Consider the following 15,567-nt stretch of genomic DNA (forward strand, 5'->3'; position numbering starts at 1 on the left):
AGTGTGCAGGGAAATGTGAATGATATTTCATTTTCTGGTCATGTTAAATTTACTCTTTGGTACTTTATAGCATAAATGTAGAAGTCTTAGGCTCTAATAGGTTCATTTCTAGAATGTGATCTTTCTCAGTGTTGACCACACTTCTGCATCCCATACATTGCCACTGGCAGGGAGAAGATGCGAGGAAGTCCACAGGTGAAGCAAGAAAGGCAGTCCCATTTGTACAAGAAACATCCACCTGTCACCTGGTGTGAACTAAAGCCATCCTGGGGTAGGATAACCAATCGGAGGCAAGAGAGAACATCAGTCTGAAGGGTAATGGGTATTGCAGAGCAAGGGTCTCAAAAACCCTCAGAGGAGACAGACACAGCCACTTCCAGAGGACTGCTGACATGTCTGTGGAGCCTACAGAGGGGATTGGGTGATCAACTAGGATGTGGGAAGTGCATAGGGTAAAGCATTCTCACCACCACGGGTGAAAGACGCCTGCTGTCTGCAGGTGCTGTGATCGTGGGCAGCACTGCAGTCAGAATGTAGGTGGGTAAGTGTTGGGGCATGGGTCCAAATATGTAGCTTGAACCCAAGGGTTGGCAATGATCTCTTAGTAGCCCAGAAACCTAAACTTGCTACATGTCCAACGTGAGTGAGAGTTGCTCAAAATCAGTATGTCAGTACCATTCTTGAGGCCCGATCTTTCATGATCCCACAAAAACAATATTGTGCTAGCCAGAAATCTGCTTGCAAGACATCTCTCCTGGAACTAGAACCTTGCCATGGGGTCTTGGGTTGACTCCATAGGTATGAATCCCCAAACGAATTGGGGCATATGGTTGATAATAGGTGAAGAGTAGAGGGTCAGAGAAGGGAAAATCTGGGACCAGAACCAAGAGGTACCAGTCTAATCTCAAGGCACCCTACCCAGATGGCATTGCTAGTTTCAACTGATCTCAGTCACCAGAGGGGGATTTAGGATTGAGGAGGGCATTCTGAAGTATGGGGCTCTCTGGGGTATAAGAACCCAGAGCAAGGCCCCTGCTTGCTTGAGTCTAAGGGCAGTTGGTACTGGATGTCAAGGTGATGTTGGCTTCCTAGAATATTCCTCACTCCTCTAGTCTCTAAGTGTTTGTGCAAGATTAGTAATTATTTCTTCGTTAAATGTTTTTCGGCCAGTTTTATTGAGATATAATTCATATGTAACATATTAGTTTAAGGTGTACAACATAATGATTTATGTATATACTATGATATGATTAGCAAATAAGTTTAGTTGACATCCATCATCTCACACAGTTACATTTTTTTTCTTATAATAAGAACTTTTAAGATCTACTCTCTTAGAGACTTTCAAAATACAATAGAATATTGTTAATTATAGTTGCCATGCTATACATTACATCCTCAGACCTTATCTTTATTTATTTTTTTTGAAGATGGCCAAAAGCAGAATTTATTTATAAGTGATGTACCTACATCCTCCTTCCACCAATCATGGTCAACAAGATGGTTGCAAAAAAGTTGGCATTATCCTCAAGAGTTCAAACAACACAGTTGTTGTATATTAACTTATTAAAAAGAATTAAGTAAATCAGTCCCTGAACAGTGTATAATAAAAGAATGGGTTGATGAACACATTTCTTTTTGTTGTTGTTTCAAGTTTTTATTTAAATTCTAGTTAGTTAGCATATAGTGTAATATTGGTTTCAGGAGTAAGAACTTATTCATCTTATAACTAAAAATTTGTACCTTTTGACCATGTTTACCCCTTTTCCCCACCCCCATCTCTGGCAACCCCCCATCTGTGGCAACTACCAATCTGTAAGAGACTTCTCAAAGTAGGTCGTGGTGTTATTTCTTCTTCAAATATTTTATAAAATTTACCAGTGAACCCATCTAGGCCTGGAGTTACTTTCATGGGCATTGAATTAGGAATTAAATCTGTATAGGATAGTCAGGTTTTCTATATCTTCTTGAGTCCACTTTGTTAATTTTTTCTTTTCAAGGAAATTGTCTATTTTATCTAAATTTAAATTATTGGCATAAATTTGTTCATTATTTTCTCTTAGTATCCTTTTAATGACTATGAGATTTCTAGTGTAGTGTAGGATTTCCCTCTTTTATTCCTGTACTGGTAAATATTTATCTTCTTTTTTCTTGATCAGTTTAGCCAGATGTTTATCAATTTTATTGATATTTTTGAAGAACCAGCTTTTGGTTTCATTGATTTTCTCTATTATTTGTTGATTTTCTATTTCATGCATTTCTGTTCCTACTCTTACTATTTCCTTCCATCTTTGACTTCAGGTTTGTTTTCTTTTTCTACCTTTTAAGATAGATTAGAGAATTGATTTTAGATCTTCTCTTCTAAAATAATTATCTATAGCTATAAATTTCCTTCTAAGCATTATTTCAGTTACAGCATTCAAATTTTGATATGTTGAATTTTCCATTTCTTAGTTCAGTTTAATCCAATTGTAGCTGAAAAATGTACTTAATATGATTTCAATCCTTTTACATATTTGAGATTTATTTTAGGGCTCAGTATATGTTCTACCTTGATGTATGTCCCATGTGCATTTGAAAAGAATGTGTATTCTGCATTTGTTAAGTGGATTGGTCTCTAAATGTCAATTAGATTTAGTTGGTTGATAGGGTTCTTTAAGTTTCTGTATCCTTATTGATATCTTGCCTAATTGTTCTATATCAATTACTGAGAGAGAAGTTTTGAAATATCCAATTATAATTATGGATTTGTCTATTTCTCTTTCAAAGCTACTACTTTTTTCCTTATATGTTTTGAACCTCTACTGTTAGTTGCACATACATTTAAGATTGTTGTCTTTTGATTAACTCTTCTTTTTTTTTTTTTTTTTTTGAGAGCGTGTGCCTGTGTGGGTGAGGAGAGGGAAAGAGAATCACAAGCAGGCTCCATGCCCAGTGGGAGCCTGATGCTGGGCTCGATCTCATGGCCCTGAGATCATCACCTGAGCCAAAATCAAGAATTGGATGCTCATCCAGTTGAGCCACCAGGAGCCCTGATAAATTAGCTCTTCTGTTATTGTAACATGTCCTTCTTTCTTCCTGGTAATATTCTTTGTTGTTTTTCTGTTGTTAGTATAGCTATTCTAGCTTTCTTATGACTAGCAGTGCATGGTATATACTTTCAATCCTTTTATTTTTAATCTGTATTTTTATTTTTAAAATAAACTTCTTATAGGAAGAATATGGTTTGGTGTTGCCTTTTTACTCAGCCAGAAGATTCCTGCCTTCTATTAAAGTATTTAGATTATTTATATTTAATATAATTATTGAATGGTTGGATTTAACTCTAAAATCTTATGATTTTTTTTCTATTTGTCTCATCTTCTGTATGGTTCTTATTCCCTTTTTTCTTGCTTTCCATTGGACTATTCTTTATTAACTTCACTCAGAACTAATTAATGTACAAGAAACTATATTCTCCTAAAATGTACAATTTGATGAGTTTTTACAGTGGCACACATAGAATCACTACCACAGTCAAGAGACAAACATCTCAATATTTGGGCATTTTTAGTATTCCATTTTATCTTCACTATTGCTTTATTAGCTGTACCTCCCTTTTTTAGTAAAAGGTTTACAAATTGCACCTTTAAATTATGACAGTTTACCTTCAAAAATAGCATAACAATTTTTTAATTATGCAAGAATCTTATAAGATTTCCTCCTCCATTCTTTGTGCTATAAGTTTTCATACATTTCACTCCTACATATATTTTAAACCCCACAATATATTGTTTTATTTTTGTTTTAAACATTCATTACCTTTTAAAGAGATTATAATAGGAGAAAATGACTTTTATATTTACCCACAAATTTCCCATATTTGATGTTCTTAATTCTGTATGAATCCAAGTTCCCATCTGGGGTCATTTGTTCTCTGCCTATAGTGTAGCTCTAATGCTGATGATGGATTCTTTCAACTTTTGTTTGTCTGAAAAAAAATCTTTATTTTCCTTAATTTTTGAAATATATTTTCCCTGGGTATATTATTTTAGGTTGACAGTTAATTGTTTTCATCACCTTAAAAATGCTATTCCATTTCTTTGGGCCTGAATAATTTCTGAGAAGAAACCTAGGATTCTTATTTTTATATATAATGTATATATATTTTATATACATTATATATAATGTACCTTTTTTCTATGAACACTTCTAAGATTTTCTCTTTATCACCTGTTTTTAGTAAAATGATTATTTCTCTTGATGTGCTTTTCTTTGTTCTTATCCTGCATGGTGTTTGTTGAACTTAAATTTGCAGATTTATAGTTTTTAATGAATTTGGAAAATTTTCTGTCATTTATTCAAATATTATTTTCTGCCTCTTTCCCTTTCTCTCCTTTTTTCATAAGGCTCCAATTACATATATATTATTTTATAGGCCACTGAGGTTGTATTCATTTTTTTTTTTCAGTCTTTTTATTCTCAGTGCTTCAGTTTGGATAGTTTCTATTGCAATGTCTTCACATTTGTTGATCCTTTTCCCTCTGCAGTCTCTAATCTTCTGTTAATCCCATTCAGTGTATTTTTCATACCTAAAATTTTTGTTTGCATTTTTTTTATATCTTTCATTGGTCTTCCACTCCTGTTAATTTTCCCTCTGCCTTCTTGACATATGGAGTACAATAGTTATTTTAATGTCATTGTCTGTTAATTTCCTCTCTTTATCAATTCTCAGTCTTTTTCTGTTGATGGACTTTCCCCCTGGTTTAGGGTCAAGTTCTCATGCATCTTGGCATGTCTGGAAATTTTGATTGGAAGCCAGGCATGATAAATTTTGTCTTGAGTATCAGAGTTTTTTCTCTTCCTTAAAGAATATTGTGCCTTATTCTGGCAGGCAGTTAAGTTTCTGAGGATCAGTTTAATAATTTTGAAGCTTCCTTTAAAGCTTTTAAAGAGTGGGTCTTGAGTAACCTTTACCCAAAAAGTGTGACTATCACTTGACCTTTCTGATTGCTGTCTCTATTCAATGAGGCCTCTTTGCTCTGGCTAAGTGGGAACATGAATTATTCCTGGTCTTATGTGAGCTCTTGGACTTATCCAGAGTATAGCCCCTCAGTAATTGTTTTTTTCCCCAAACATACATGTGAAGATTGATATTCAGTGAGACTCAGGGGACCCATGCAGATTTCTGGAGCTCCTTCGCTTCATAACTCCCCTGTGTCTAGTGCTCTGCTCTGCAAATTCTAGTCACCTCAGTCTCCCTGAACTTTGGGCTCTTTAACTCAGTGAGGCCACTGGGCTTTGTTTGGGATTCCCCTCCCAGTGTGAGGATCTGGAAATTGCCTCTAGGCAGAGAGCCAGGGTGATCATAGGCACACATAGTTTATTTCCCTTTCTTCAGGGATCATAGTCCTAAGCAGCTCTGTTGACCAGTGTCTGAAAATGAGTGTTTTTATTGTATTCTACCAATCATTTCTAGTTTACAGTTATGGGGGAGATCATTCCAGACCCTATTACTTCTTCATGGCAGGAATCAGAAATTCCCCAGACACAATATACTTTCTTTTAGCTTTGCTTATTTTACTCTGAGTGCAGAATAAATGTTGCAGATTGCTAGCCTCTCTCACAAATGCAAAGTCTATTTATTCTTGGGCTCTCCTCCCTTATCTCTTCTACCCTTAGTTCTCAGAAACTTTGAGCCCATAATTTCAACTGGACTCTTGAAATCAATATACTGACCTCCTGAATTATAACTTAACTGGTGCCAAGGTTATAGTCTCAAACTGAGCCAGTTTAAATGGAAAACTCATTTCTTGGAGGCACATTATTGGGGATCTGTATTTGGAAAACCACTTTGTAATATAAAAAATTCCAAAATTAATGATGACTGTAATACAAAATTTATATATATATAGAAACAGTGGTAAAGGGATGATGAGGGACATTTGTGCCTCCCTGGAACTGCCAACTAGAATTCATCGTTCAGGATAAAACTTGCCAAGTGTCTCACCTTTTAAGTTCAGAGGTATGTCTTCTGGATGCCAGTCCCACACTGTGAGATTTGCTAACAGAAGGCATCCAGCAGAACCAGTTTCTTAAACCCCACTCTTTTGGTCTTCATAGAATAAAGGACACAGAGGGGGCAAGGATATTAAATCTTTGAAGGAGGGTTCTTGAAGTATTAACCAAACTTTCTCCCTTCCCTTTCCTTGTTGGAGAGCCTGGGGGGCAGGAAGCAGGGACGTTTCTATTTTTTCCACCCTCTTGTGTTGAAATCTGTGTTTCCCAAGTTCCCTCCACCCCTAGTAAGAGCTGTGGGGTTTGGGGGTAGGGTTGTGTGCTGCTGAGCTGACAGAGCATTTGGTGTCTTCATGGAGCTGCAAGAGAGCACGCCCCAGGGCAGCCTGTGTTCCCACCCTTGGCTTGGCAAGGACTAATGAGTGTTTGCCAAGAAAGGTAGCTGGGCCTTGCCAGAAGCAAAGACTTTTGGGTGGATTAGATGTTGCCTTGGCAAGAGGGGAGAAGAGGACAGGGGAACTGTGCAAGGAGGGTGGTGCTGTGGAGCTGCCTAATGAGATGACAATTTCATCCCCACTCAAACACTTGATTCCAGCTCCTTGGTGTTGGGTTGGGAGACAGAGAAGAGACTCATCAGCTCTGATGTCATTTGCTGTGTAAGCAGAGATCATCCCCCCTCTTCCCCAAGCACAAGGAAGACAGAGAGGGAGAGGGAGTGTTGACAGTTTGGATTTCAAAAATCATAGGATCCAATATTAAACCTGAATGAGGTGAAGAAATAAGATGTCTGGCCTAGGCAAGGTGTAGGTTTGGGGACCCAGAACATTTAGTGTTGCTTGAAAATAAATGAATTTCATTTTTGCAGGTATCTATATTGAGACTATTCTATCAAATGTATCAATGTGCTTGTGGGGCATGTATGTCAAACCAGAGATAGCATGTAAAAAAGCTTTCATATTGTGCCTGATATTACACACTTGCAAAATTTTCTTGAGAGAATTTTACTGCATGGATTGATTTGACTGAGGCTTTAAAAGTATATTTTTTCAATAGAGCTCAGCCATAAGATGCCTACCTCTCTTCCTGACAAATCTCCCTGTGGCAAGCATAGGCATTTATTACTCCCAAATCCTTTGAATGGTACTTGAAATTAGGATCATCTGTCTCAAAAATTTTCATTGCTCATCTGATGAGTAGGCATGAAAGTGTCCAAATGTCTTTGCGTGTTTCCATGGGGACTTCTTCAGTCGTCTTCAGCACTTTCATTTCAATAAATCAGATGAGTTTGAATGACTTTGACTGGCTTGTCAGCGTTGGATAATTGGTTTGGCTTAGTAAGGGATAAGTGTTGGTCACTCAATTATTACAGAGTCACAAGTATGAATTTTGGATATTACCTTGTGGCTATTACTCTGTGTGTGTGTGTTTTAGCAAAATGCAAAATAGCCCATATAAATATGTAAAAGTGCTTAATGATAACATATATATTAGTTTCCTATTGCTGTTGTAAAAATATTACCACAAATTTAGTGGCACATTTATTACCTAATAGCTCTGAAGGTCAGAAATCCTCACATCAAGGTGTCAGTAGGGTAGTATTCCTTTTGAGCCTCCAGGGGGAGAATCCATTTCCTTGACTGTTGGAGCTTCAGCAATCTTTGCCCTTCCTCACTCCAACTGCTCCTACCGTGGTCACATTTCTTCCTCTCACTGTGACCTCCTCCCTCCATCTTATAAGGGCCTTGTAATTATATTCGGTACATTGGATAATCCAGGGTAACCCACATCTCAAAATCCTTAACTTAATCACACCTCAGAGTCTCTTCTGCCACAAAATGTTACCATATTCAAAGGCTCTGGTGATTAGGATGTAGACATCTTTTGGGGTTACTACTACCACATTATATTAACTAAAAATGCAAGAAATAGTATGACCTCATGCACCTCTAAAACTTCAAGAGTTAGTTTCTGATTGTGACTTCCTGTCTCTCTATTGCCTTAATTTCCTTGATACATCTTTTCCCCAACTTTACTGAACTTACCAATTTCTGAAACCTTTTATTGTGTCCCAATGTCAGTCCTCTATCTTTCCTCTTCTGTTCCTTCTGGACCCCATGATTCACCCTTCCAATCACTCTTGCCAATACCCTGACTCTCACCTACTTGTCCTTTTGTAGCATTTATACTTCCAAACCAAATATTCAACTTCTTTACTCTGCCTGGCCTGTTGAGGTTTCTTGGGGGAAATCCCACAATAGGCTTTGTTATCATCAAGGTAAATTCGTGATCTTCAACCCTCTCCAGGGCCCTCAGTGTGGGCTAGAAAGCCTTCTATGTTTTCACAGTCTGTGCCGCTCTTCTCAGGGTAAATTAGAAGCTTCAACCCCATCTTCTGTGCTCTCTCTCTTCAGGCATTTCTTTGAGGAAAAAATTGCAGCCATTGAAGCTGTCAAAAAGAAGTCAGTAAACTTTGTCCTTTGTCTGGCAAACGCACTTCCAAGGACATTTGTCTCTTTCTCCTTCTTTCCTGTGACAGTGGGGGAGGTGTTCCCTCCTAAGGCTAACCCAGAATAGTTGCAAGCCCACCATCCACATTGTTCGCATTCCCTGTGGAGCTTGTTTCTACTGGGTAAGTATTGTTTTTGAACTGCTATCTCTACTGCTTTGCCATCCACTAATGCCAATAACTTCTCAATTCTTTGGAATCTAGATTCTGCACCTACAATTTCATTGAAATAGCCCTTGATCTACATATAAAAAATCCAAAGTCAAGTTAATCATCAAACCTTATCCCAGTCTAGTTCTCTTCCAGGTTTCTTATTTAACCAAATAATTCTATCATTGTCTTGAACACATCTTAGATGGTTTTCTCTTAATAACTTCACAGTATACCACCTACTAGACCTGTAGATTCAATTTCCTAATATATATTACATTCCATTTTCTCATGTATTTTATATATAATATTCAATTTCCTAATATATATATAATATTCAATTTCCTAATATACATATTATATTCCATTTCCTCATATATATTATGGAGTTGACCCTTAAGCAATGTTAGGGTTAGGGGTGCTGACCCCTCACACAGTGGAGAATCCATGTATAACTTTTGACTCCCCCAAAACTTCACTATTAATAGCCTACTGTTGACTGGAAGCCTTGCTGAAAACATAAACAGTCAAGTAACACATATTTTTATGTTGCATGCATTATATACTGTATTCTTATAATAAAGTAAGCTAGAGAAATGAAAATGTTCTAAGAAAATCATAAGGAAGAGAAAATACATTTATAGGACAGGATTGTATTATAAGTGTACCCATGTAGTACAAACCCAGGGTGTTCAAGGGTGAGCTGTATTTAATATTCAATTTCTAAATATATATTTATATATATTTATATGTACTGTTAAATACATAAATATATAATATTTATGTACTTATGTACTTAACACAGAAACATTGATTTGAAGGGGTACATGCACCCCAATGTTTATAGCAGCATTGTTAACAACAGTGAAATTATGATAAGAGCCCAAGTGTCCATCGACTGATGAATGGATAAAGAAGATGTAGCGTATCTATAAAGTAGAATATTACTCAGCCATCAAAAAGAATGAAATCTTGCTATTTGAAACAACATGGATGGAGCAAGAGTGTATTATGCTATGTGAAATAAATCAGTCAGAGAAGACAAATACCATATGACTTCACTCATACATGGAAGAAACAAAACAGATGAACATAGAGGAAGGGAAAAAAAGAGGGAAGTAAACCATAAGAGACTCTCAACTATAGAGAACAATCTGAGAGTTAATGGAAGGAGGTGGGTGGGAGATGTACTAAATGGGTGATGGGTATGAAGGAGGGCACTTGTTATGACAAGAACTGGATGTTATATGTAAGTGATGACTCACTAAATTCTACTTCTGAAACCAATACTACACTATATGTTAACTAGCTAGAATTTAAATAAAAATTTGAAGAAAAATAATAAATATATATATATATTTCCCATATCATTATAGGATATGGGATATATTCATCTGTATTTTCTTCTATACCTTTTTTTACATTTCATCATTTAATCTATCTGAAGTTGTATGTGTGTGTGTTTTTGTGTGTATGTGTGTTTTAAGAGAGGAATGTAGCCTTTTCTTTTTTACCAACTAGTCATTCCTTGTAGCCCACTCATTCAATCATTTATTATGCTTTTACTGATTTGAAATGCCATTTTATTATTTGCTAAATTCATATCTATAAATTAAGGCCAGTTTCTGGGCATGCTTTCTATTTTGTTGATTTTTCTTTCTATCCTTGAGCCATACCACATTATTTTAATTATCATGCTTATAATATGTAAGTATGCTTTAACTAATCTTGTTCTCAAGATTTTTCAGTTGCTTTGTTTATTCTTCTGTTAAATCTAAAAAAGTTTGCAACTTTAGAATGGAGGTACATAGTACCTATAAATCATTTGGAGGAAGAAATAACATCTTTAAGAATGGAATTTTCTTTTCCGGAATTTAGTATACCTTTCCATTTCATTTGTCTTTTCAAAAAGTCCATCGAGAGAAAAATATACATTATATGGTCATGAAAAATTATTTTATTATAGTATTAGATTTATAGTGCTGGTATTTTATCTATGATAAGTGAAGTTTGGTGCTCTTTTGGGTTTATTTTGAGGGGTATATTCAGCAAAATAAGTTGAGAAGATTTTCATTGTTCTGCTTCTTTGGTACAATTTCTTTTTATTAATTTGCATTATTTAATTATTAATTTTCATGTTCCAGAAGTGGAGCTAGAAGCACATTCCCCCCTGAGATTGTGCATGGTAGATTTCTCTTTACATATGTGCACAGAGAAGAGGGTAAAGCATGAACATCCTCCTGAGAACTGATGGGAGAAAGTGGGAGCTTGCTAGCCAAAAGGAGAAACTGGTAACTTATTCCTCATCACTCGGTGATTACAGGGCAGTCAGTCAGTAGACTCATTGCGATGGATTCTGCTCCAGGGCAAGCAGAGTTTCTGTAATGGGTCAGTGGGTGCACTAGGTGGGTAGGCCTGTCTTGGTGCATTCCATGCACCTGCCGAGGCAGCCCTGGGCATCCTGTAGGATGTGGGGCTGGGGTTGTGGGGCTGGAGTTCCTAAAGCAAAAATGATCCATCATGAGAAAACCAAACCAAACCCCAAATCTGATCACATAATTGTATTTCAAGTAGAGCAGTGATGCAGAAATCCAGACTGCTGCAATGGACGTAAGAGGAATGAGCTTTATATCTAAAGACCCCTGGCATCAACTTCTTTGGCTGTCACTTTGGTGGCTTAGATCGGAGAGTGTTATTTGCTAGAGGAGAGGGATGGTCACAAGGTTCCAGAGGAATTGTCCCAAGAAGTCCTAAAAAAATTGCACTCCTTCAGGTTTACTTTCCTGAGAGTCATGTGGAGAAATGCTTTCCTTTTAAATGGTGGCTTTGCTCTTTTTTTGCTTTTTCTTAAAGCATTACTTTTCTTTTCCAATATCAATTCTGTAGTTACATACCACTTTTTTTTTAACATAAAACTTTTCCACTCCAGGTCAAAATATAACTTATTCAATGCTAGACCTAACATTCTCAAAGACCTCAGAAAAATAATAGTTAACAGTTTCAAAGACATCTATATCTTATTTCTTACCTTAAAAGGGAATGCCCTTGGTGTTTGAGATGACTATTCCTTCTCATGATATGGGGTATTTTTATATTATTAATGTTATTATCAGAAACAACTGTTAAAATTTTTCAGATGCCTTGGAACAACAATGGGGAGAATCATATGATTTTTTTTCTTTTGTGCATTACAGTGGTCCCCACCTTATCTGAGTGTTTACTATTCATAGTCTCACTTTCCGTGGTTTCAGTTGACTGCAGTCAACTGCGGTCCGGAAGCAGATGATCCTCCTTCTGACACAGCGTCAGAAGGTCAATGGTATCCCAATACTATATCGTAGAGCCTGTGTCCTTCACCTCACTTCGTGGCATCCATAGGCATTTTATCATCTCACATCATCCATCATGAGAAGGGTGAGTACAGTACAATAAGATATTTTGAGAGAGACCACATTCACATAACTTTTATTACAGTATATTGTTAGAATTTTTTATTTTATTATTATTGCTATTAATCTCTTGTGCCTAATTTATAAATTAAACTTTCTAATAAGCATGTATGTATAGGAAAAAACATAGTATATATATGGTTCCGTACTGTCTGGGGTTTCAGGCAGCCACTGAAGATCCTGGAACGTGTCCCCTGCAGATAAGCAGGGATGATTGTATTGAGACGATGTTTTTGAATAAAAATCCTAGGATTTAGCTATCCTTCAATTTTTAGAATAAACCTTATTCAGTTTTGAAAAATTATTTATATAGTATTGGATTTATGTTGTTAATACCTTAGTTAAAGCAAATGAAAATTTTTTTTTTGCTACGTTGGCTTTGTTTTGAGGGTTATATTAACTTTGATAAATAATTTGGCAAGTGTTTCATCATTCTGTAATCTTGGAACAGTTTAAATAACATGAGAGTTGTTACTTGAACGTTTTCAAAGACTTGTTCATAAAACACTCTGGACCCAACTCCTTTTTTGGAGATAGTTATTTGAACATTAAAAAAAAGTCTTCCATGAGTATCAGTCTAGTACAGCTTTCCAATTCTTACTGAATCCATTTACTTGAAAATTGCACATTTCATTGGATTCTAAGAATTTGTTGCCATAGAGCTATAAAGTTTATTTTTATAATTAAAATAATTTGTTTCACATCTATGCTTATATTGCCAAGTATTTGTTTCTCTCTCTCTTGTTTGCATATTTTAATGCTCTTTGTATAGATGAGATACTGTGTTTATTAATCAATTTACTTATATATCAATTCCACTGTTATTTTCCTGCTGTCTTATTTAATTTCTGCTTTTATTTTGATTAGTTTTTTCCCTACATTTTTCTTTTTTAATTAATTAATTAGTTAATTTATCCCTACATTTTTCTAAGATTTATTTTTATGTATTCTCTACTACATGTTCTGCATTAGTCTTATTTAAAAATAATTATGGTCAAAGATTTTGTAAATTAGCTTTTTAAAAAATATTCTTTTTAGATTTATCAAAAAGATACATGTTTTTAAAAATCAGAAAATAATTAAGAACTAGATTCAGTAAACCCATTTTCAATGGGTAATAGAAAGAAAGTAAGAAAGGAGACACCAATGTTTAATACTCCATGCAGTTATCACATTGGGGTTGTTTGGTCTTTATTAAAGTTTCAGTTTGCATATAGGAAAAGTTTCACAAGATTAAATCATGAGATCCAAATACACTCAGGGTTTTGACTAAATTGATGTAATTATTACCAACATTGCCTGTTTGAGGCAACTATGACATTATTGCAATAGGGAACAATCCATCACATTTCCTTCAGACTTGCCCTGTGGCCCGGGTTCATTTTCTCAGACACCTGCAGGACTCAATACTCGAATGCCTTGCTCTATCTACATCTGCCCCTTTGACTTTCACATATTTCTTAACAAGAAACACAATAGAGTTTTATTCTTCCTCAATTAAATGGAATTACAATGGCAAAAATTGAAATCCAATGACCAATTTTAGTTTTAAAAACTAGAAGAGGAAAAAAAGATGTCATTATCAATAACGAATTTGGAAAGAATTCTTTAAAACATAATGAGGGCAAGTTATATGGGATATAACTGTATTCTATCCTTATATATGTTTCTCTATAAAGGTGCCGAGGTGAATTCCACTGCTTTCTTGGATGCTTCCTCTCCTGCACTGCCAATGCCCAGGGGGTAACCAGTCTTCAATGGCGGCTCAATCCAACTCTTTCATTTAGACTTAGATCTCACTCCAATTTAGGCTTCTCTTTCTCTTCTTCCATACCTAGAAATTCAGGCAAAGTACTTTAACATCAGGTTAAACTGTGAGCAGGTTTGCCAAGGGCTGCTCAAAAAAACTCTCTCCTATTCCCATCTCTCTTCCCTTCTACTCTCCTGCACCCACCCCTTTCCTCCTAGCTTAGAAGGAAAATCTTTTACCACTTTCTCCAGAAACTTCCTCAGTGACCTCTGTCCCCACCCTTTCCCCCCAAATCAGGACACACCCAGGTCTTACGACTTCTGGGAGTGATGGGTGCAAGTTAGTTCTTGACTCACTGCGTTTGTACAGAAACCTCAACCAGACCACTTTGTAACCAGCTTTGAGCAACAGGAGGTGGGCCACTGATGAGTCTCAAACAGACCTCATTTATTTTTTAGTCGTGTTTCTTCTCAAGGCAAGGACTCTGGATTTTCAAAAGTCAAGAATTTTTTTTTAAACTCATAGAGAGCTTATTAGGTACAAGAACGATTTATTTCCATACCTTTGTGTACTTAAACTCAAATTCTCTTTCTATTCAACCCAGTCCTGGTAGAACTATGTTTTACCTCCTGAGAGACTCATATGTACTGGACCAGTAAGAGCTTTGCCTGTTGTCTGGGGTGAATAGTTAATTAATGATGTTTCATTTTCCTGGAGATGAAAATGTTGAAGTCATTCTCATGAATTAAAGTTAAATCTGGTAAATTCTTCCCACTTCTTTCTTTTGCTTCTTGCTAAATACTCATCCTCTGAAACCAAATTCTCAGAGACTTCTGCTGGAACAAAAGAACCCCAAATATTGCTTTGCAGGTTTTGTTGGTATTCTCTTTAAGTTATAAGCTCTCTGAAGGCAGACTCCTTAACTGGTTTGTTCCTGATAATATCCTTAGCGCCCAACAGAGTGTCGACTCTTAGTTGGAGCTCAATTAATCGTTACTGAATCAGTTAATAAACAATGAACATAAGGAAAGCCTCAGAAGGTTACGCTAGTGGGAAAGCAGAATAAAATATGGAACTTCACAATATAAAAAAAAATTTAAAACCTAATCCCAGAAGGTCATCATCATAGGGCTTACATTAAGAAGGACTCCCTTTCCCCCAGGTCCCAACTCCCAGTATCTGTTTTGTGGGATCAGGGTAGTAGTGGTGGAATGCAGCTAACATGCTCCAAACAGGTATCCTTAGACATTCTTTCACGTTTGGTTTTCATGACTAAGGAACTGGCAGAGATCTGTAACACTTTTTCCAAAGTACTTCTCAGAAATCATATTAAGGAAAACTTCAGATTGAGGATTAAGGACATCTGAAGGGAGGAGGAATAGGGTTAAGGGTGAGCAGGCCAGGAGATGCCTTAGTTGTTGGTAACCAAGGCAAAGGCAGAAAAACACAACAAGGATTCTGTTCAAACAGCACACATGACTTGGGACCCAACTTTGTCCCATGTTCCCCCTCCTGTGGAGAAGCTCTCAGGAACTAATAACTGCTTGCTTTTCTTTAAAGTCTGTTTCCTCCTAAGTGTTCTCCTGCAGATGGGTTGACTTGGCAGCAATAGTGGAATCTTCAAAAGCAGGGGTGGAGAACAGGGGGTGTTCATTGACCCAGACAGGAAAAATGGCTCCCCACCTACTTTAGTTTGGCAGCTTTGAGGTAGAGGG

The 15,567-nt window shown here is 36.4% G+C and overlaps 1 protein-coding gene across 6 annotated transcripts in view; it reads right to left on the minus strand.

The window, feature by feature from the left end:
• Positions 1 to 13,268: 13,268 nt before the first annotated feature.
• AIG1 (androgen induced 1) overlaps positions 13,269 to 15,567 on the minus strand; it is a 241,224-nt gene continuing 238,925 nt past the window's right edge. For 5 of the 6 annotated variants that reach the window (XM_044917722.1, XM_044917720.1, XM_044917721.1 and 2 more), the window contains one exon: positions 13,269 to 13,936. In XM_044917722.1, the coding sequence (XP_044773657.1) occupies positions 13,899 to 13,936 (38 nt within the window). In that variant the 3' untranslated portion in view covers positions 13,269 to 13,898. The remainder of the gene's footprint in view (positions 13,937 to 15,567) is intronic. The other variant, XM_044917719.1, reaches the window with a different exon arrangement.

This window comes from Neomonachus schauinslandi, chromosome 8 (genome assembly GCF_002201575.2).
Source record: "Neomonachus schauinslandi chromosome 8, ASM220157v2, whole genome shotgun sequence".
Taxonomy (NCBI): domain Eukaryota; kingdom Metazoa; phylum Chordata; class Mammalia; order Carnivora; family Phocidae; genus Neomonachus; species Neomonachus schauinslandi.